General features: G+C 41.2%; 1 protein-coding gene across 24 annotated transcripts in view; it reads right to left on the reverse strand.

Annotated features, from left to right (window-relative positions):
• Nucleotides 1-250: 250 nt before the first annotated feature.
• Nucleotides 251-23352, reverse strand: part of ptprfa (protein tyrosine phosphatase receptor type Fa) — a 350902-nt gene continuing 327800 nt past the window's right edge. For all 24 annotated transcript variants that reach the window (XM_084953588.1, XM_084953601.1, XM_084953608.1 and 21 more), the window contains 9 exons: nt 22421-22540; nt 19853-20007; nt 15314-15599; nt 13652-13830; nt 8320-8446; nt 6798-6923; nt 6504-6658; nt 6252-6387; nt 251-3409 (listed from right to left, as the gene is read on the reverse strand). In XM_084953588.1, coding sequence (XP_084809714.1) covers nt 3341-3409; nt 6252-6387; nt 6504-6658; nt 6798-6923; nt 8320-8446; nt 13652-13830; nt 15314-15599; nt 19853-20007; nt 22421-22540 — 1353 coding nt within the window. In that variant the 3' untranslated portion in view covers nt 251-3340. The remainder of the gene's footprint in view (nt 3410-6251; nt 6388-6503; nt 6659-6797; nt 6924-8319; nt 8447-13651; nt 13831-15313; nt 15600-19852; nt 20008-22420; nt 22541-23352) is intronic.

The following is a 23352-nucleotide window of genomic DNA, read 5'->3' on the forward strand; positions in this document are numbered from 1 at the left end:
TGCTTTTGATGCTGTGCAAAATAAAGTTCTTATTGGGTAAAATTTAGACAACAGGAAATTTGCAGAAATGTCATTTTCATAAACAAAATCCCCTAAATTTACTTTAATGAAGGTTTACTTCTATATTTCTTAAAATAAACAACACCAAACAGTCACACGAGGACAGCAAAGCACAGCATATTTGTTTCCCCTTGGTCCACCGGGTGTCACCTCACGTCACATTTTTATAAAAATTGAAAGAAGTCACTGCTTTTATATGAAAAACCCAACATTTCAACTTTATTAACATCAAGATTTTGAAGACATTTTTTCTCTGCTTTTAATAGAAAACAGATCGTTTATACAACAGTTAGGACCCCTACAGCACAACTATGAGAAATGAATCCTTTAAGTGGTCCGCATCATTCAAAAGCCACCTCACTGTATCTTTCAATGAAAAACGCAGAGATGCATCAAAGAACAATGATGTTGTTCTCTGAGCCTGCAACACAGTGATAAAAGAGGTGAGTTATCTGTGGTGGCGATCCCGTTTAAATGCATCCTGTCAATGTAAAATCATGTATGCAGATGGAGATGCAAAGATGAGTGAATATGTGAGATATGACTGTCTTGTACTGTAGGATGTTGAGTCCATATTCAGTGTGCTTTACAACAACTGGGCTGTTTTTGTACAAACACAATGTGGAGAATCTTTGTGAAATGAGTATGAGCATCAGAAACCAGGCTGCATGTCACAGCAGAGCTTTTTCACATTAGTAACCCCTGATGTTAACGGAGGGCCTATTTAGCTTATTTCTAGAACCATTTCCCTGTTGTTGTTGTTGTTGTTGCAGTTTTTTTAAAGTTTGTAGTCCACTACAGGAGCATTAAATGATTTACAATAAAAAAAAATCCTTATTTATCTCATATCCAGACACCAATAAATGTTGGGCCCACATGAAATTTTCTATGAGCTGCATTTATCCTTGGGTGATGTACCCGACTCAGGCTGAGTCTGCCTCCCTAAATTCAGCCACAGGTCCACCTTATTTGGACAAGATGCCAGATGTTGTTGGACATTTGGGTCATATCTGGCCCACACAACACTCGTTTTAATGTTAAGCCCATCTCATGACTTTTATCCATGTCTGGTCCACACAGGATCTGCCAGTCATAAAACATGTGGCACATTTGTAGCCCCAGACGTATCACGCTGCTTGCCCGTCAGTTGAGCCTCTGTAAGGCTCTTGGCATTTTAAGTTTGCCTCTTCAACAATCCCAAAGAGCCACATTAGGCCAGAGAGTGTGTTCTAGTTTCTTGTGGTCATGTGTAAAAGTAGCAGGCTAGAAAGCTGAACTTGGTAACGTGTACTGATTATTATAAAAGTCTATTTTAGCCTAAACGTCAACTTAAATGTCAAAACAAACTCCAATAGGTCTCAAACACAAGTCGCTTGTTAATAGTAATTTTTAACTATGCTGATTTCTGTTGCTGTGCAGAAACACTCTTCCTGTTGTCTTTTGAGCAACATGGCGCCATCACCACTGCTTACATGTCATTTTTTAAGCCATTTTAAAATTTCCAGATATCAGATCAATGCTTGATGTGACATTTTTTCTCCCTAAATTTAAAACATCCTTTAAAGCAAATTGAAGTCTACTAACTTTGTGTTATTTGAACGTTGCATAAAAATACCAGGCAGTTTAGTGCAAGGTGAAACAGGTTAGTTTGCAGCATTGTGGTGATGTTCACAGTAATGCATGATGTTGACAGTGCAGAGAAGCTGCAGTGGCCACAGTCTGTGCTGGTTCATATCAGAGATAGCAGAAATCAAATGACATTTAAGGTGATTCACTCACTGAATTTCACCTTTATACCAGCTTTGTAGTATCAGGGGATTAGAAATCAGTCACAATGGTTCATGTAACATCACCTGATATTGTTTTGAATTCAGGTGTGTAAATCCACAAAGAGCAGCGAGTACTGGCGTCGCAGCAGCAGCACATTTGAGCTGATCACAGCTAAGCAAAGAAAGTCTACCAGAGGTCCTGATTGCGTTTCCCTACACTGCAGTGTGTAACTTGTGCTGTTGGGTTTTTTATGGAATTTGCTGACAATAACAGAAATAAAGAGTGAAGTTAATCCTTCAAGGAGAAGCAATAAAACCAATCTGATTAAAATTCATCCCAGAATATTGTCTGCTCTTTCCCATAACTTGTCTGTTGTTCATTTTCACGATCCCTTTTTTCGCTTCTATTTCCCCTCATTCCCCCCAATGGACTGTTGTGTATGGCTGTTCCTTTCTGAGCCTGGCTCTGTGAGAGGTCTCTTCCTGTTAAACGGTAGTTTTTTGTCCTCACTGTCACTAATGTTGCTCACAGAGGATCTTCTGATGTTGGGGTTTTATTCTTTTTTTCTCTCCAGGTGTCAGAATTTCATTTTTTACGTGTGGAGCACGAGCTCTGCATTTGACGTCACACTTATTTCACAAAAAAACTCATGAACAGGCCATCTGTGTTAGTCTACCTGAGTCCACAACTTTTCCAACTGCTTCATTATTCTTTTGCTGAAAGCCTCCAGATCTCTGAAGACTCCGAGAACATTATTTAATGACAAAAAACTCTGTACATGCTTGCAGTTCTTCAGATGTGATGAGTCTTTGCACATTTATAGCTGTGATGTATTTCATACTGCAGGTCACAAACCTTATTTGCTCAGTTGATCTGTCTAGTAGAGATCATCATTCTCCAAGTTTCCCTCTAAATAAGACCAACCGAATAACGATAAACATTAGAATATCATATCTGTGGTATAAAATAAAAAAATCATTAGCAGCTGTGAATATACGGCGTCCAGTATTAATGACTTGGATCATGTTGAAAATACATGTCCTCTATTAAAAATTAAGAAAAACAAGAGAGGCAAATTAAGAAAAGACCCATTAAGACATATAGTAACCAATGTAAGTGATCACAAAATAAACTCTAATAATGGCTAACAACATAGTAATGATGGATATAAATGAAAGTAGCAGAAAAATAGTTTTTGCTATTTTGAGGAGGCAGAAATTGGGGAGTCGCAGGGATCAGAATGAGGCATGAGTACAGTACGAGTCTTTCAGGGTTGTTTTTTGGGTTGTTTTTGTGTGGGGTCTGTGGCAGAATCATGGCACCAGTCCAGGAGGGGGAGGTCATCACATCGCCTCTCCTCTTTCCATTAATCTCTCCTGATTCCTGCTGTGGTCATCTCCTCATCAGTCCTCTTCAGAGCCTCCTCATCAGCCTGCAGGGGCCAATGGAGCAGAGTGGATGTGGCTCAGAAGAGACACAAATCTCCTCTGAGGCATCTTTCTGGGCAGGGTTATGTTGCATAGTGATCAAAGCTTCCCAGGTACTCCAGAGCAGCCCGGTAGCACAGCTGGTACTGATCCTAGAGACACAAAATAAGTTTTGATCAGCACGTAAGGAGGATTATAGCAGAGACAAAGTTGTACAGTAAAGTGGATTTATTTTCATTAGGAACTTCAGGTTTGCCGCTGCAGTGCAGCAGCAGTTTATAATGTAAATATGTCACAAACATAAATCCTGTTCTGAAGCTTCCGGCTGACCGTCTGTTGTTTTAAAACTGGATATTATGCAGGAGTAGTAAACTGAGTATACATGCCCCAAATACCCTGTTAATTATCCTGCTACACAACACTTATATGAACCAAGCCAACCAGCGGTGAGGTGAAACGTGATCATAAAAAGATTTGATTTGGATCAAACCAATTCATTGATAAATAGATTATACAGGGAGTGCAGAATTATTAGGCAAGTTGTATTTTTGAGGAATAATGTTATTATTGAACAACAACCATGTTCTCAATGAACCCAAAAAACTCATTAATATCAAAGCTGAATGTTTTTGGAAGTAGTTTTTAGTTTGTTTTTAGTTTGAGCTATTTTAGGGGGATATCTGTGTGTGCAGGTGACTATTACTGTGCAGAATTATTAGGCAACTTAACAAAAAACAAATATATACCCATTTCAATGATTTATTTTTACCAGTGAAACCAATATAACATCTCCACATTCACAAATATACATTCCTGACATTCAAAAACAAAACAAAAACAAATCAGCGACCAATATAGCCACCTTTCTTTGCAAGGACACTCAAAAGCCTGCCATCCATGGATTCTGTCAGTGTTTTGATCTGTTCACCATCAACATTGCGTGCAGCAGCAACCACAGCCTCCCAGACACTGTTCAGAGAGGTGTACTGTTTTCCCTCCTTGTAAATCTCACATTTGATGATGGACCACAGGTTCTCAGTGGGGTTCAGATCAGGTGAACAAGGAGGCCATGTCATTAGTTTTTCTTCTTTTATACCCTTTCTTGCCAGCCACGCTGTGGAGTACTTGGACGCGTGTGATGGAGCATTGTCCTGCATGAAAATCATGTTTTTCTTGAAGGATGCAGACTTCTTCCTGTACCACTGCTTGAAGAAGGTGTCTTCCAGAAACTGGCAGTAGGACTGGGAGTTGAGCTTGACTCCATCCTCAACCCGAAAAGGCCCCACAAGCTCATCTTTGATGATACCAGCCCAAACCAGTACTCCACCTCCACCTTGCTGGCGTCTGAGTCGGACTGGAGCTCTCTGCCCTTTACCAATCCAGCCACGGGCCCATCCATCTGGCCCATCAAGACTCACTCTCATTTCATCAGTCCATAAAACCTTAGAAAAACCAGTCTTGAGATATTTCTTGGCCCAGTCTTGACGTTTCAGCTTGTGTGTCTTGTTCAGTGGTGGTCGTCTTTCAGCCTTTCTTACCTTGGCCATGTCTCTGAGTATTGCACACCTTGTGCTTTTGGGCACTCCAGTGATGTTGCAGCTCTGAAATATGGCCAAACTGGTGGCAAGTGGCATCTTGGCAGCTGCACGCTTGACTTTTCTCAGTTCATGGGCAGTTATTTTGCGCCTTGGTTTTTCCACACGCTTCTTGCGACCCTGTTGACTATTTTGAATGAAACGCTTGATTGTTCGATGATCACGCTTCAGAAGCTTTGCAATTTTGAGACTGCTGCATCCCTCTGCAAGATATCTCACTATTTTTGACTTTTCTGAGCCTGTCAAGTCCTTCTTTTGACCCATTTTGCCAAAGGAAAGGACGTTGCCTAATAATTATGCACACCTGATATAGGGTGTTGATGTCATTAGACCACACCCCTTCTCATTACAGAGATGCACATCACCTAATATGCTTAATTGGTAGTAGGCTTTCGAGCCTATACAGCTTGGAGTAAGACAACATGCATGAAGAGGATGATGTGGACAAAATACTCATTTGCCTAATAATTCTGCACTCCCTGTACAATCGATAATCTTGTTTTCAACATGGTACAGTCGTGGTTACATAAGTTTCATACTCACTAAGCGACGTGACGTTTGTGGTTTTAAACATTTCCACAGTAACTGTGACCTCCACAAATCAGAGAGATCACAGACCTTTTACAGGAGCACCTGCCATTGTTTCACAATCCAAGTTTACTTTGGATGGATGCAATATTATGGCTCCTAATCAGAATATGGATGGGATTCTTACTCTTCACTGTTGAGCTCCGTTTCACTCTAAATGGAGCAATTTATAAAATAAACATCATAATGTATTCACAAACTGAAACCTTAAACTCATTGACAAAGTTTTACTGGGTTGCTTTTGCGTTCAGTGGACTGCCCCCTGCTGGTCATGAGATATAATGCAGGTTTAAGGCAAAGTCACTTTTCACTTTTCATATCTGAAGGCTACATCAGAGACATTATAAGGTGGAGGTGTGGAACTAAAGCGGAACAGAAATCTATGGGAGAACTCTGTAAATTCGGCGGTTGTCCCGCCCTGCCCTAACAGACCCATTCAACAGATAAACTAGTAAACATATGCGCTAATCATGTTGTTGCACTGATGCAACAAACAGTTTCGACAGTGTCAGCTGTGCATTGTGGCACACAAGTGAACTAATTTTCTTGTTACTTATGTAGTTCTGTGCACTTCGTGATGTCGATCAACATGTTTGTTTATTGCTCTGGCAGGAGGAGCCATAGAGACGTGGATTGTGTCTGCACAGATACTAATGAAGCCACAATGTTGTGTTGCTTTTTGAATTTGTAGATAGAGATATAGCCAAGATATGTTATTGTTTGGGGAGAATCAAAAAGATGTGTTATATTCTTTTATGTGCTGTCTATGACTGTGCCCCTTGTGATGAACGCCCCTGCATCACACTGATACCTCTGTCTGCACCATAGCCGGTCTCTGAGTTCGGAGAGTCTTGACGGTCTGGAAGAGGTCGACCACTCCTTCATACCTCATCCTTTCCAGAACGATGCTCAGAGTAATAAACACACCAGTCCTCCCAACACCAGCACTGGTAAACATACATTAACATTATTATACTGAAATTTATCACTTAAAGCTTCTCGTGTCAGATTTTGACAACCAAACCGATTATACACTGTCAAACGTACACACACTCTTAGTTACCTGCAGTGAACAGTGATGGGTCCATCTTGTCCGAATTGCTCTTTAGTTTTATGCACTTGGCCAATGAAGTCAATGAATCCCTCCCCGGTTTTTGGCACTCCTTGCTCTGGCCAATCCGTGAACTGAAACTGCCTGATGGTCCTCGATTGACCATCCTGGTTAATATGCAGGAAAATGGAAAGAAAAAAAAAGATAAATGGCTCACACAGAACGATCCCTGCCTCCCCCACCAGCTGGAAAGAGCGTATGAATGATCTGCAGTCACATTCCTGCTGCTGCTAAAAGAGAACCTACCCGGGCATCAGTGACTTTGAACTCTCGGAGGATGTACTGAGGCATGTTGTACTCGGCCATCGGGTCCACAACAAAGTATTGGTAACGTGCAGAGCGCTCAGCAGGCCAGTACTGATGGCACTTTTCCTGAAAGATGGAGAGAAGATGATCGCAAAATGCATAACTGACTTGGAGTTTTAACAATGAGACCAAAATGCAACGATTAGGCCTCAGATTAGTGTGAAATGGGCAGTGGCTTCTGTTGCTGTCAGGCTGCTTTTGACCACCACGCTTTTTTCCTTCTGTGTAAGCACCCACAGCACAGCAAACAACCCCAGTGTCTGCTGATAAAGGAAATAAAAGCAGTGTGACACTTCAGCACCAGCTTCTTCAAGGACTTTGATAACACAGAGACTGGACAAAGGCTGACGTGGTGGAACAGGAGCGTTCATTTGAAAGCAGGTCATTGCTGAATTATAGCAAAATGTGAGTATCTGCATGTCCTTATGAGTCATCAACAGTGCTGTTTCTTGTAACATTTAAAAGTATATGACAATGAACTCTATGCATCGATGTGCACATACTGTAAATCTGCATGGATACAGTTACATTGTAACATACACAGAGCTGCAGAAATCCTGCATGACATCAGGCAGGCTGTAACGTCGAGCTCAGCTACATGCCTGTCAGCTCAGCTGATCTCACAGCTCGTCCATATCAGCTCAGCCCAAAAATATATTTAAGCTGCCAGTCGCTTTGCAACCCACCTCCATGAGCAGCCAGAGCAAATCCATGTTGACATATAAAATCACTGCACATAACAGCCTTTTGTTTTTACTGTTTATTATAAGACTGCATATTTAATGGACCTGAGAGGTGTGATGATCAAATAATAGATTCATAACTAACTAAAAAGCAAAAACAGACAAAACAAGAAGTTACAATGACAAAAATAAAACAATTAAATTAACTTAAATTTTACTGAATAAAGTGAATAAATGTCTTTCTTCATTTAAGTAAAGCACTACATTTTCTGCATATTCAAATTGTATATTCCACTTTTATACACACTGATCCAACCATCTTTAGAAACCCATTACTGGATGGTATTTAGGAGTATATTGAACTTTTTGTCAAAGACTTTAAATCCTTGACAAACTTTGTCTTTACCAGTAGTTGAAAAATATTTATTGTACAAAATCACACAGCCAGATGTTTCAAGCAGAGCCTTATGTGTTAAGTACAGATCATTATACTCTTTGAAATGTCATTCTACTTAACAGTAAATTCAGTGTATACGAGTTTTATTAAAACCAGATTTGGCAAAATGTAAAAACATTTCATGCTCCTTAAAAAAAAAAAAGAAAGCATTTTTACTCATGTTAAAAATATACATTTGTGTATGCTCTGCCCTCCTTTTCCCTGTGGAGCCTTTATCATCACTTTCATTCCAGATTTCTGCTTGATGTATAGAAACAATTCAGATCTTGCATTGTTTTCAGTGCAACGTGACATAAAAGAAGGTGAAGCTGTTTTGTATTACCCGTCCCATCTCTCGGAGTTTGGTGAGCATCACTACGATGGTGGAGTTGTGCTCCCACAGCATTCTCCAGAAGTCCTCTGTGGTCTCGGCTAACGGGCCCTGGGTGGCCATGTAGGCTTTCTGCTGCCTGCAAATGGAAACAGAGACACAGAGCCTGTGTTTACTCCTCTGGGCTGCAGCAGCTCAGCTGCTATTTGGCTTCAGTTTTCTTCCACTTCAGCTCTGCTTCAGAAAATCACTTTGGGTTTCTTTCTGTAAAGCAAAGTGACAGCAGTTAAATAATCTCACTGTTGCCCACTCATATTATCATGAAATGGACAGAAATCGAAAAGGTTTAGTTTGATCTGTCAAGGCTGCGAGTGAGTTTGTACATGTACAGTCCAATGAAAGCAAAGAAATATCTTTATTCTCATCTTCTTACCTGATTGTGATTCAGTAAAGTAAACTGTGTATGCGTTGCTTAGCCAGATAATCACCAGCTGCCCCAAACTAATTTTACCTGCTTTTTTATGTCAGTTAATGATCGACTCAGTGCTCCCAAAGAGATCTGTGATTTGGTTTTAGGAACTTGGGGGTCCGGGTATTTCGGGTGATGACCGACTTTGCCTGGCTGGTTCTGAGACACGTAAGCTGATAAATAATACCTTAGAAAACAAGAACTTGCTCCATTAAAATGTGCAATGGGTCAAGTACATCTGCCTAAAATGCTTATTATGAATTACAGTCATGGTTTTTCACAATTCGTGACACTGCAAAAATAAAAGAGTTAATTTAGCTGCGGCTTCACCACATCCAGATAAGAGTTCTGGGCAATGACATCCCACAAGTGTTGAACGAACCTCTCAGGTGTTAAATATTTAATTTCACATACCCCTTTAAAGAAATTTTGATGAGTCAGCTGCTTGCTAATGTGTGCGCTGATTTTTAAATAGTTTTGCTTGAACACATAGCCTTTTTAACAGCTCTGTTAAAATGACAGATGCCACCCCAGCTGCTCTGCCGGCTCGAGGCGATCCTCTGCAGCTGGACACCACCAGGGGGCAGTGTTGACGCATATAACAGTGGGCCTAGGTAATTCCCACAGACTTGCATGCCTGGGTGTGTTTCTGTTATCTGTATATATCAGTGCTCTTGTGTGACACTGGTGGTTGGAGGCTTTGTTGTTTTTGGCTACATGTTTGTCCTCCTCTCACAAGCAGTGGAGCTATTATTTCAATACTCCATAATACAACAACCAAAACAAATATAGGAACGAAAGCTGCTTATTTTGATGCTGTCACTTTACCTGCTGAGCGCTGCTGACTGACTGAAGCATTTAACCAGCAGCAGCTGATCCTGCCTGGCTAAGTTCATTTAAAGCCAGATTGTTGATGAGCACCCAGAACAGTTTGAACCAAATGTTACTAAACTGTAGTAGCCCTAACCCTAACCCTCTAAAACAAAGGTCTGAATATTAGCATATATGCTAATATTCAGACCTTTGTTTTAGAGACAAGGCTGGAGTTATTCTGCTTTTTTTCTACTGCCAGCAGAAAATCAAAAACCAACGTGTAGCCCGTCTCTAAGAACTCTCTGGATGTTCATGTTGAGCTGATGTCACTTAAGCCTCCTGGGATTGAATACAAAACTTTGGATGCTGCTTAAAATGTAAATAAAAACGGTGTGCAATCATTTGCAAGTTGGAAGCCTGAAAGCTCCACATTTCTATTCTTGGAGTAGAGTGGCTTTGCATGATTTGCAGTTCAAAATAATCCTTATTTACATTGTTATTATTATCTTGGCTTAGCCCCCCTTTAAGGCAGCTTGTATCTAAATGGATGACTAAGGCTTTAACAACATGTGGTGCAGCTTTTGTGACTATATTGATCTAAACTTAGTCTAACATATGTATAATATGTCGTGTTACAGGGATGATCTGATATCGTCGTGTTGGTGTTGATCCTGGAACAACATTTACTATGTTGTTCCAGGATCAACATTGCAAGTGACCAATCACATTGTTGTGACGTTATTCTTTGGCGCGCCAAGCCATTCGGGCATTTATGAAGTTCCAGTGTTGCAAGGACAATATCAATTCTGCTCAGCGTTTATTAAAGGGTCAGGGTCTGTTGATCGGCGGACAGAGGCGGTTTCTCGCAGCTTAAGTACAATTTTTTGTTTTACGGCGGTTTTTCCCGAAGTCGCAAAAGTATGATGTCACAACACTCTGATTGGTCCTGGAACAACATTTACTATGTTGATCTGGGAACAACACCAACATGATGATCGTGCCATCATACAGAGCCAAGAGCAGAAAGGGTCCAGCAGTATATAGTCCTTATTTAATACCCCATTAACCATGAATTATCGCATCCCTGTGCTGTGTGATGGGGCCATCAGCTTGCAGCACTGCTGAGGTGTTATTATTACCAGGTTGTTTTGCTATCTGCCTTCAGCTTCTCTGTTTTTGTTTCTTTTCTAAGGTTGAGTATTTCTCATCTTCACACCACAAACAAATGACGGGCTAATCAAGCACAGTAATAATTTGGTCAGCGAAGCATTTGGTAGTGATTTTGGCTCTGTGGGCAGGTGTTGGCTCCTGCTGGACAAAAGAAATTTCCATCTCCATAAAACTTGTCAGAAGATGGAAACATGAAGTGCTCTAAATACTCTGGTACAAGCTGTGTTCACTCTGGACGTGATAAAACACAGTGAAGCAAAAAGCACCAGCAGATGACGTGGCATCCCGAATCACCAAAGAAAAGAGGACTTTGGACCTCTGAGCAGTAATGCAGTTTCAGTAATGCAGCCTCTGATTCAGGACTGTGATGGTGTAGCACTTTTCTTCAAGACACTTGTGTGTGACAGCTTTTAATGTCCCTCACTCTACTACTTATGAAGCGCTCCCACATTCTTCACAATCCACAAAAATCTGTGGTCATCTCTGTCGCTTGGGTTTAATGATCTTATCATGAATATACGTGCTGCAAACAGCCTTTTGAGCAATGACCTTCTGTGGCTTCCTTTCCTTGCAGAGGGTGTTGATGATCATCACCTGGACAACTTTCAAGTCAGCACACTTCCCTGTGGTTGTGTCTACTGAACTAGACTGACAGATATATGGTTCATTGAAAAGCAGCCTTAAATGAAATATTTCAATAATCTGAGATACTAGATTTTTGAATTTCTTGAGCTACAAGCTATAATCATTAAAAGCCTTTGAAATACCTCAGTTTGTATGTAATCAGTATAGCATATGTGAAGGTTTATCTTTTTGAAACTATGAAAAAATATGAACCAGTTAAAATTCTGCATGAAGCAAGAATTTCAGGCAAACTCGCTGACAGAAACGAAAGCCAAATCAATAACCCGGAAAAGTTAATAGAATAGATTTTCCATTAATATTAGACAAATTAAAGCATTTCACAGTTAATAGTGAGAACCACAACAGAGTTCTATCAAAAGTTAATTAAGCAGGAAGCAGATTTCACTGTTGTAACTTTTGACTCATGCAGAGTTAATAACGTGGTGGTGTAAGCACTCGCTGCCTTTGTATCTCGCAGCGCAGTAAGTAGGAAGAGAATAACTAATGGTGATACACAAAGACGTCACCGGGCATGTCCACTAATCATCATAATCATGTGCATTCCCCTCACCTTAATCTATCCTAATCCATGCTTCGCTCTTTAAAGGCTGAGCTCAGTGAGGGATGGAGCTCCCCGAATCTCACTTCGCTCTTAATTACCGACACAGGAATTAGAGAGGAATTACACGACACCCCTGCCTCTTTCCGTTGCCTCCCTTTGGTGGGGGGTACTCAGGGGACTTCATTAGGTGCTGGGAGCCAAAAACAACATACACCCACCCTGCATGTAAAATGGGAAGTCCTGACTCATTAGCCACTGCTTTCTGTGAAAGTGCGCTAGAAAACTTTCAGTAAGTGTTTTCATAAAAGAGCCGTGATTAACGTGATGTGTGACAATATCAGTGCTAATGTTGTGAGAGATATGTGTGCTGTTTATGAAATCACATTGTGACGTGTTGGGCTGAATGTGACTAAGTCTGAGGGACACTTTATGCTCCTAGGCTAATGTCAGAGTCACTCTGTTTATCGTGTTTCTGGACAAAGATTGGGGAAGAGATTTTATAAAATAAACATCGTGTTGTATTCAGTTTAGTAACGGTTTACCAAGGCCGTGCATTGAGGGCACTCATCAATAACTTTGGAGTCATTTTCCAGCTGAAATCTACACAAACACAAGTTGTTTTTTGCAGCCGACGACCTGCTGGCCATTCAAAGAATTTAATATTCATCTGTGCTTATAAATAAACAGCACTGTCTAAACATGCTTTCTACACCTGAAGTAAGGGGACGTGACCGACTGTGATAGTGCTCAGTGATGCATCTCGCAGCTGTAAGCTTACTGTAAACAGAAGACAATGTTAGTAGACTGAGGGGAGATTTGAATCATCACTCGCCGTCATAACTTTCAGAATAAAATCTGAGCAAAAACATGAAAGTTTGTGAGTTGAATTTTAGCCCAAAGCTCAAGTGACCAACTTTGTATATCCTGAACCATATAATCATGCGATCATACGAGTTCTGGCTAAAGCTGTGGAGACGATCATGACTCGTGTTGTCACATAATCTTTTGGGCATGGTGCTACATCGTAGAGCTCCAAATGCAGACTACAGGAATAAGTAATATGAACCATATAGACTGCATGTTCTTCAAATCAGCGTTACTTTGAATCTCAAATTCATGCATGTCTCTACTTTACTATGTTTTATTGCAATGTCAGTGTTTCCTTGAGAAGAGAAGACAATGAAATAAACTTAACCTAAACTGTTTTCATTATGTTTTTGCACATAAATGTTGATAGAAATAAGAAAAGGACTGATCAGACTTCTGGCCTTCATACTGAGCTACGATCACACAGGCATTAAGCTGAGTGTCACCTCAGTTCATTTCCCTTCTATAAAGGTAGAAAACCCTCAAGATTTCTTCATGTCCAAAGACAGAACATGGACACAGACGGCAGTCGCGTCGTGGACCTGTTGGTGTAATCAGTTCATTTCTCTGACCTGTCACTGATCTCAAACAGCCTATCCATTCACAAGAGGTGGAAAAAGTGGGAGAATGAACAGGCCTGTCAATAAAACCAATTTGTTTTGACAACTGACACAACAAAGGGATGTGAGGCGGTGAAACACCGGACTCCATGTCAGCCTGTAATTTAATGCTGTCAGCTGCCACAGAGAAGGTCCAACCCCCGGCTCATTAGAGGTGCAGCAGCTGAGCAGAAATGCGCCGCACTACTTATTTCTGTGAAGTGATTTCTGTGGGCTCACCTGTACCCGTCGATGAAGCTGGCATTGATGTAGTCAGAGCCCTCCACCCCTCTGATCGGCTGCAGGCAGACGCGAGTAGACTCGAAAGGCATGATGTTCACCAGGCGGTTCTTGAATTTGTTGCACGGCAGGTTGGCACTGATGAATCTTGAGGTATGTGCTTTAGAGTTGGCCAGTTTCTGCAGAGACAGAAGAAAGGACAGGTGATTGCAGCTACACGGCAGCATCCACTGTCTATCATCTGCCTCTGGTCTTTATAGTGCTAAACCAGTGTGGCGCGTGAGCAAGGTTGTTAAAGGGCACGAGGAGCTAACGTTCGTACTGATGCACGAGAATGATGCACTTTGAGACGATCCTTTTTTTCTCTGACTTCAAATGAATGTCGGATACTGTCGTGTGTTGAAGCTCATCCTGAAGATGCTGAAAAGTCAAAACAAATCCTGAAACATTTAGTGTGAGCCGACAGGCCTGTGACAATGCAGATCAAACCAGAGAAATAAGATGTTTGGATGCAAACCTAGCTGCGTGAATGATTTCATTCTCAAATTTTTCTTTTCAGTTTCGGTGGGGAGGAGGTGTTTCTTTACCGACAGGCACTAATGTGAGACCTCTGCACTGCAAGGTGTCAATCTCAGAATTGCTTGACAAACAAATTTGCAGTGAACTGAGGATCAAAACCTAATCATGCTCTGTTCAGATTTACAGCCACCCTGCTTGCATTAAAAGGCAGCATAATACTGAATGCTGGGCATTCCCCCTGCTGCAGGACAGAAACTGCTAAAGCCACTGCACTTTTGCTAAAGCAGTTGAAGACAGTGGATTGCTGCAGATCATCCTGTGTAAAACTACCTAACCTGGGATGACCTTATCTCCTGGTTTGTCCCTGCTCTTGCTCTCCCTCTGCAGCTCCCTCTACTCCAGCCTCATCAGGAGCTCAGAAGTTAAGCTTTAACAACTTCTCCTCTGAGAAGAAGGAAAATCTTCCTTCTGCCTTTGCTTGCACTTGAGTATTACATTTACTTGAATTTGGAGAGACTGTACAAACCAGGCCATGATAGCTATACTTTTACTGACTGCAATGTTGTAGTAACTGATTCTGACTTTATGATTTAAAATCTACCTAAAGTAGGCTGGATGGATATGAGTCTTGCAGATCCCTGTATTCTAAGGGACTCCAATTTAAATAAACAAAAAATGCTTTTACCCTCATGGCATGGTTGTGTTCAATGATCCATCCACCCATCCCCAAAACCTGTTTAATATTTTTCTCTAGATGCATTAAAGTGTTTACATGTAGTGAATCTGACTCTGAGACTACTACTAGTACTGCAGTCATTTAAAGCTCATTTCTTTTATTCTTAATTTGCACTGAAACATGGTAACACACAGTGTGTGTACTGTACATTGTTATGGAATGACCTCCAGTTTACTAGCGGACAGAAATGCAGTGAGTTTGCACAACGGAGTGCAAACTCACTGCATGATCCTGAAAAGCCTGTAAGAAACTAAAGGTGCAGCTGCTCTCTCATCTTTTTCCATGACTTAAAGTGTCTGTCACTGAATCCAAGCACAGTCGAGGCAGTTACTGTATGTGTTTAAAGTGCTTCCTTAAATATACTGAGTGCCCAAAGCCGTACAATCGTAAAGTCCAGATCTGCTCACCTTAAACTCCAGTTCCATAGCTGTCACCGCCTCTCCAGCGGGCACCTGGGTGAGCTTCTGGATGTGGGCGTACAGGTTGCGGGCAGGGACTTCTGTGTTGCCACAGACTGCAGCTTCCAGCAGGGCCTCGTGGACGAATATGTACTGATCCTCTGTCTGCACCATGTAGTTCCTTTGAGCTCGCATGCACGTCACATGACCGTATATGTCCACCGACTTCTCGTGTTTCATCCTCTCCAACATGGCGTCAATCACAATAAAGCAGCCCGTCCGGCCCACACCGGCACTGACGGGAGCACAGAGAGGAAACACAGGCGTCAGACCAGAGATCCCTGAGCGCTTCACATCTTTCCCCTGACTACTGTGGCATTTCCACGGGTCGGGAACAGCATCGAAATCCTCATGAATACCAGTCCAAACCAGTTACAAATGGGTCCTCGTGCCTCCATAAAGACTCACTGAGAGACGAGGCTGGCCTTTAACATTATGGAGGCAAGGAGGGGCCCATTGATTCCACTTTTATGTCATTGGTTGATCAGGGTGATTTCGTTTATATGCCTGCTTGCTCACAACGCTTACACGTTCTGGATTTGTCTGTCATGGAGCACAGAGATTCATGATGGACCTTAGAGTCTCTACACCTCATTGAATATTGCTCGGCTTGGATAGGCTGCTTTGTCCTTCTGGAGACACAAGCATCAGTAAAATCTTCTTTTACAAGGCCATTCTTGGTCTTTCTTATTGACCTACACATGAAGGAAATTATAGATGGTTATTGTCTTTGGTCCAAAGACTTATTCGTGGCACCTGCGCTTAAAGCTCACATTAAAACTAATTATTCTGACACAGATCAGCTACGTTTCCTCAGTTTTGAACTTTACGATCGTGCACTTTTTACTTGTTTCTTGTATTTTGCCGTGCTCATAATTAGTTTATGATACCACTGCTGAGCTTGGCCAGGACACTCTTGTAAAAGAGATTTTTAATTTTAACAGTAAAAAGGTAAATAAATGATGATATAAATTAAAAAAGTGTGAGTTAATGGAGCTAACAAACTGCAGTCCAATATGGAAACTTGTTTTATTCTATTGTGTGGCAGAAGTAAAGAGATTACTCTACAACCTTGATTTTAGTGAATGGACCAAACTGCTGTGAGCCATTTGAAGAACAGTCCATATCCAAAAATGTATTGTTTTGAACATATAAATAGGACAAGAGCTTTCAGAGTATATCATTGTATTATTTACCATTATTTGGTTCCATCTACAATGTTGTGCTGTGGACGACGAGGCCCACAGATTGCACCGTGAGCACTGCAGGATGTCAGGGTTACAGGATGACTGTGGGTTTTAAAGTGCAGCTCAGGACCTCTGCATACATGCTTATTGTGTTATAAATAAAAATACCTGCAGTTTATATCTAACATCCCCTTATGGAAATATATGAATTCTGGATTTGTGCTGTAGAATTGGAAATGGAAAAGCCAGATACGGTTCTCTGACTTTATGGAAATGTAATATCTGTTCCATAAGGAAGAAATATATTTGCTTTTTGTGTCTAAATTTGTACAGTATAAGCAGACCAGTCAGTTGAGATGCAGAAAAAAGAAGAAAAATCTATTTCCTGCTCGCCTTAGAACAGTTTCCATCCTTAATGTTAATAAACGGGTATTTTTTTTTAATCACTGTTATTTAATTATAAATTGTTAGTTAACAAAATTAACAAACATAATAATGTGTAGTAGTTATTAACTTGTTTGTAGAACATTATTGTAAAACTGCATCTGATTATTAAAATGATAAAAAAGCAGTTTCTGTATTTTTTAATTACAATTTTATTGACTGTTAAATACAAAATAATGAAAGTTCCTGAACAGTTAATATAAGGTGAGAGTACAAAATGAAACAATGCATTTTAAGATTGTACCTTTTATGTTGTAACTGGTGTTTTATGCTGGTTGATAAAAAACGGAGGAAACAAACATCCAAAAGCTGCAGCGGCACATGGGAGTCCCTGATGACAGCTATATGTCACTTCCTGTTTCTACACGACCTTCAGCAGTGTCCGTTTTTGAATTTTAAGCTGACTTTGAAAGGACGGCAGAGGAGAATGGAATCACAAGGGAATAGTTCGTTCATATGATGTATTCTTCATGCGTTCAGCATGACATTAAAACGAACCTTCGATGAGAGCAGACTAATAAAGAAGAAAGAGTTCTGCTGGCCAAGAGCCACATAAAAGCGGAAACATTTCCAAGACAAAGAAAAGCGTATAAACGATGTGATATTATATTTTTTTCCTCCCAATCGGTTGCAGCAGATGGCCCCGCCCCTCCCTGACGCCGGTCCTGCTACAGGCTTCTTCCTGTGAAACGGGAGTTTCTCCTTCCCACTGTTGCCAAGTGCTTGCTGATAGGGAATCATCTGATTGTCAGGCTTTTCTCTGCATTATTGTTACATAAAGCACCTTTAGGCAGGCGTTGTTCTGATTTGGTGCCATATAAATCTGGTGGAGAAGTGTAGATGTTAGAGTCTGTGTGTTTTGCTGGTGTCTGAGTCCTTACTTTGCAGGCTTAGCTTTGTGTTTGGGTCTTTCTGTATTTTAGTATTCACAATTTGCTCTCTGATACTCACGGACTGGCTTCTTTGTTTTGTTTCTCTGAGCACGTGCCTCAGAGAAACGAAAGTTTCTCACAAACAAAAAAGTTTCATTTTTTTTTTTTGTTTGTGATTTTGGTTTATTCCATTCTTATCACCCTCAGTGTTTCCTCACTGTATGTTAGGTTGTAGTGTGATGTTTCTTTATTTAATAGTCCTTCTTTTGGCTATTTCCTGATTTATTTTGTCTTTCTGATAGTTTTACTTCTCCTCTGTAAATGTCCTAAATTAATTTTGTCTTGTTACTGTCCTGTGTTCAATTATCCATGATTATCTCATGTGTAAATCTATAATCAAGCCCTCCCCCTTTATCTATGTCTGAGCATTTATCGACCCTCCCTGTGTGGCTTGTTTGTGTATTTCGTCTTTCCCCAGTGGACTTACTATTTTTGGTTCTGTGCATTAACCTAATAAATGTGCTTTTCTGTTTTACCCCTGCCTGCTTCTGAGTCCTGCATTTGGGTCCCTTTTCCTGCACTATATGACAGCAGAAACAGGAAGTGACATCCATCCAGCATAAGGGACTCTGTTCCCTCCATTTAAAGACAAATAAACGACATTTTTTGTAAAGTGAAATAATGTGTTGTTGGCGATTCTTTTGTAACAGGAAGGCTGTACAGTATTCTGATTTACAGAATCCAATACACTTCTGTTCATTTGACCAACTTAACTCATTCTTGTAAACAGATCAATGGATGGATTTCAATTATAAACCATGTTGTATGTGAACACATGAGACCATGATGAATAACACACTGCCACATTAGGGCGTAGAGTGAAAGATCCACAGTAGTTGTTTTTCTCCAGTTTCCTCCGTTTGCTTTGCTTTTTCTTTATTACAGGTTGGAGACTAAATGCAGTATGAGCTTTAGATACTGAAGTATTTCAGTGCTACACTTTGAAATCACTGATCCCACTTCTTCACAGAAGAAGTGGTGTGAAGGTCCTTCAGACAGCAGGGAGGGAGCACGCTGCCTACAGAAAACTGGACTGGCTTTTCAGATCCTTGCCCCTGTTGTTCCTTTGATAAGTCTGGTTTAAAGCTCCCCAGATCAGCTGGGTTGGTAAACATGAGTGTGCTGTGTGCAGCGTACGAAAACACTTTGAAGGATTTCTGTTTTCTTTCGGCACAACACATTTTCTTTGATGGGTTAGCTGTGAGGAACGTTCAGCACTTAAAGCAAAGTATTTAAACAGAATCGCTGCTCTTGGCTTAAAGGTGTTAGTATGCTTTGAACAAACTAGGTTGCGACTTATTGTCCAAGCATGTCTAAAGGCAGATTAATGTTTACACTGGAAATTGGGGTGAAAAGGCTTCTGTGAGAGCTTCCTCCAGGCTGCATCTCTGTCTGCCTGATTCACCTCTAGGACTTTGGTGTATTTGCATTTGTGTTCATAGAGAAATAAATTGCACAAATGCAAATGTCAGGCACGGACGTACCAACAGTGTTTAAAATGCACTTTTATCTTCGTTCTAAAATGATGGCGCCATAGCTGTGAAAAAGGTTCAGCTGGTTTTGTAACAAGATCAATGTTAGCCTCAGACAAAGTTAAAAAATATTAGAAATTTAGGATAATATCAGACTTCAGCTACAACGTTCTCACACAAGACTTGAATAAATAAATGAATGAATTACTAAACAATACAGATCAACAGATGGAGACAGAAAACAGGCAAAGCAAATAAGTATATTAAATCAATATCACACAGAGTAGCTGTGAAAACCTTGCAAGATGCAAGAGTGTGCATGTCCCTTAAAGGGGGCTGGTTACTGGTTTGAGAGTTGCATACACGAAGATGGTTTCCAGCAATGTCACATGATCTGAAACAATAGTTTTTGAGCATGCTGCAGTATTTGTGTTAATGTAAGATAAGGTCTACCTGCAGTGAACCACCATGGGTCCAGCATCTTGAGGATTGCAGGACTTGATTCTGCGTAGAAAGGCCAGTGTTGGGGTCGGATACTCAGGCACTCCATGGTCCGGCCAAGCCAGAAACTGGAACTGTCGAACTTCTCTTTTTTCACTGGAGCCATTCTGTTGACACATTTACTCAAGTTTGTCACTCATAAAAACAGACCCCAACACACTAATGTGATTATGAGGCTAAAAGATTCACTGGCATAAATTCAATTATCTGAATGATTAATGCAAGAACTTCTTATTATGCACTATTTGTGCATCACAAATGCACTCTGAGCTGCACTCAGAAGCACACAAAGTGTCCTTGGTGAATGATGACGTTTTGATAGCTTTATCAGTGACAAACATAATATCAAGCACACCACATTTTTTTTTCCCCAATTCAGGCACCAAGGCCACAATCTGCTTAGACCAGGGGTGTCCAAACTCCGGCCCGCGGGCCAACTGCGGCCCGCAGAATAGAATAGGATATGGCCGCACTTCAAGTTTTGCTTGAGTGTATTGCACTTCTTAGTTTTAACACCAGGGGGAGCTGCTGTTGATCAAGGCAGTTGCTCCACCAAAAAGGACAATCACAGGAGAAATTTTCCCCAAGTTACTAAACATGGCAGAACCAAAGAAGCAAAAGGTAGAAAGTGAGTGCAGAAAATTTCAGACACGGTGGGAGAGTGAATATTTCTTCAAAGAACTCAAGGGGAAGTGTGTCTGTTTGATCTGCACTGAAACTGTGGCAGTTATGAAAGAGTATAATGCACGACGTCATTATGAAACCAAACATCAGGCCTATGCATCCGACACTGGTGCTGAGCGAGAGCAGAAATTAACTCTCCTGCAGGGTCAGCAACAGTATTTATTTCGTGCTCAAATTGTCCAGGAAAAGGCTCCAATAGCCAGCTATGAGGTCGCCCAACTCATCGCAAGACATGGCGAGCCTTTTTCAGATGGAGACCTCATAAAACACGGCCTCGTTAAAGTCACCGAAATAATGTGGAAAAAGTGCAGGACTTCAACAACGTCAGCGTGTCCAGAAATCCAGTCGTGCGACGCATCGAAGACTCGTCGGCCAACATTAAACTGCAACTGTCTGATAAAGCTGTGCTTTTGATTTTTACTCCATCGCAAGCGATGAGAGCACCGACGCCACAGACGCCGCACAGCTGCTAATTTTTTGCAGGGAGTGGACGAGAGCACGAGCGCTTTAAAAATATATTCCACAGTACCCGTGTGTTAATGTGCAGGTACACATGCTTCAAATATCAATAATGCGCATCGATTCTGTCACTACCCTGCTTTTGCACCACTTTCTTATCTGCGTTTTTCTTGTTAACACACAGAGTAATACAGTAAAGTTAAGGTTATATACCTAATTTCTAGTAAGTGGCCCCGCCCCTCCTATATTTTTATGTATGTGGCCCTCAGTGAAAAAGGTTTGGACACCCCTGGCTTAGACTCTTAAGTACTTTCTAGACAAGAAAGAATATTTTCTATCCTTTTAAAGCTGCGGAAGCCTTAATCAGCACGGAGTGCTGCAGGGATGACCTTTTTTGTAGGCCAACCCAGAAGGTAGCATGTCTTTAGCATCCCAATGACTTCTTTGTCAGCTCCTTATAAAAAAGTATGTGGCTTTTGGATTATCAGAGAAAAAAGGTTCTGTGGGAAACACTAGTTTATAATACTTGCACACTGGTGAGCAGAATTAGGTCCATGAGCTAAAGACATTTTGTGATTTGCAATTGCGAGAGTTCAGCAATCTGTTTGTTAAGTGATTAAATTATGATCCTGTTTCCATGTTTCCTCGGATGTATGAAGCAGTCTCAGATCATTTTACTGAAACTGAAAGAATTTGGACTTGTTTTAGTTCTTTGTTATGCTTCAGTTTTTATTTGCTTTTGAACAATGAAGGATCTGGAAATGACTGATGAAGCGAAACAAGTGGATAAAAAATGACACTCCTTTGTTTGCTGAAAGTAAACTGAATATACAGGGTGAAAATACCGATACTTAGTTTATTACTATTGGTGTTTAATTTTTCTACATATTTTTTATATGTCTGGGTCTACTGTTAGTGAAAAATAGTGACTGATGTGATTTAACCTCCACCAGGCGGTTGCCAAACTGCATAGCATAAATTTAGAGATAGGTTACAGTTAAGCCGTATGCTAACGAAGCTTAATCTCAACTACAGAAGATTCTAACTTTTAAGCAATTTTCAAACAGTCCACTTTACTCCTTTATGGAGTAAAGTGGACTAAGATGTGACGCTGGCTTCCAGCCATACCACCCTGAGCACACCCAGTCTTGTCTGAGCTTGGAAGCTAAGCTGGGTTGGTCCTGGTTAGTGTTTGGATGGGAGGTTGCTTGTGCAGCTGTGGGCTCACTAGATAGAACTGGTCGTCTACTAATTGGAAAGTCAGAGGTTTGATCCCTGATCTGCAAGTCAAAGTATCCTTGGACCAGATACTGAACCCTGAGTTGCTCCTGGTGATCTGTGTAACTAAACGAACCAACAGCAACATGGTGGTCTTACCTTATAGAGGGCAAACGTTCTCACACTGTACGTAGCCAGCTCCAGTGTGTCCAACATAGTCACTTGAATCATCCCGTACGTCTCCGTGCCTCGACCGGGCCAATACTGGTCACATTTCACCTGCAAACAGAGACAACGTAAAGGACTATTTAGCTCTACAACCAGTGGTGTTGGAAGTGGAGTAGGTGTTGATAGACAGATTGGTTGGTGCAGTATCTGCAGTGATGTGACTGCTGTGCTGGTCTCAGCGGGTGAAAAGAGAGAGCTGGAGATGACCTTACCTTTGGCCTCAAGCTGTAGACAGTGACTGAAAGAACAGGATCATATATGCACATGACTGAAACAAGCACCTTTCTAACGGTGTCTGGTCTCAGGTAATACCTTGGTATCCCTCTGGAAGAGCTGAAAGAGGGGGCTGGGGAGAGGGAGGTCTGGGCATCTCTTCTGAGATTGCTGGCCTGTGACCTGGACACCTGAAATGTGGCCCTTATTTGCAGTGTTTTTGGCCACCGTTGGTCTAAACTAATGGTATTGACTTAGGGTAAGTTTGGCTTCCTCAACTAAGTTCCACTGTAGACGGTGGAACTTGTATTTGGGGCACATCAGGCCCACACAGCATTTACCAGGGCTATATCAAAGCTAAAAGTACCATAAGTAGCCTAGATTAGGCCCAGACGTACATGCCATTGGGATACCTTTTTTAACACATGAACTACCGGCAATATCGGGAGAGTTGGGTCGGGTGACAGCCAGATTTGTTTTTTCCTACACATCAGGAAACAGCCCGGTGTGATGGATATTTAGATTCTCTAATGTTCCTCCATCAGATAATCACGGAAAAGCTCAGGGCTGTGATGCCTGTGTGGAAACAGCTTCTACAGAAAGTAGTAAAATAATGTCTGAGACAGGCTAAGTCCTTATGCATGCTACAT

Source organism: Perissodus microlepis, chromosome 15 (assembly GCF_051167445.1).
Source record: "Perissodus microlepis isolate ML-2025 ecotype Zambia chromosome 15, ASM5116744v1, whole genome shotgun sequence".
NCBI lineage: Eukaryota > Metazoa > Chordata > Actinopteri > Cichliformes > Cichlidae > Perissodus > Perissodus microlepis.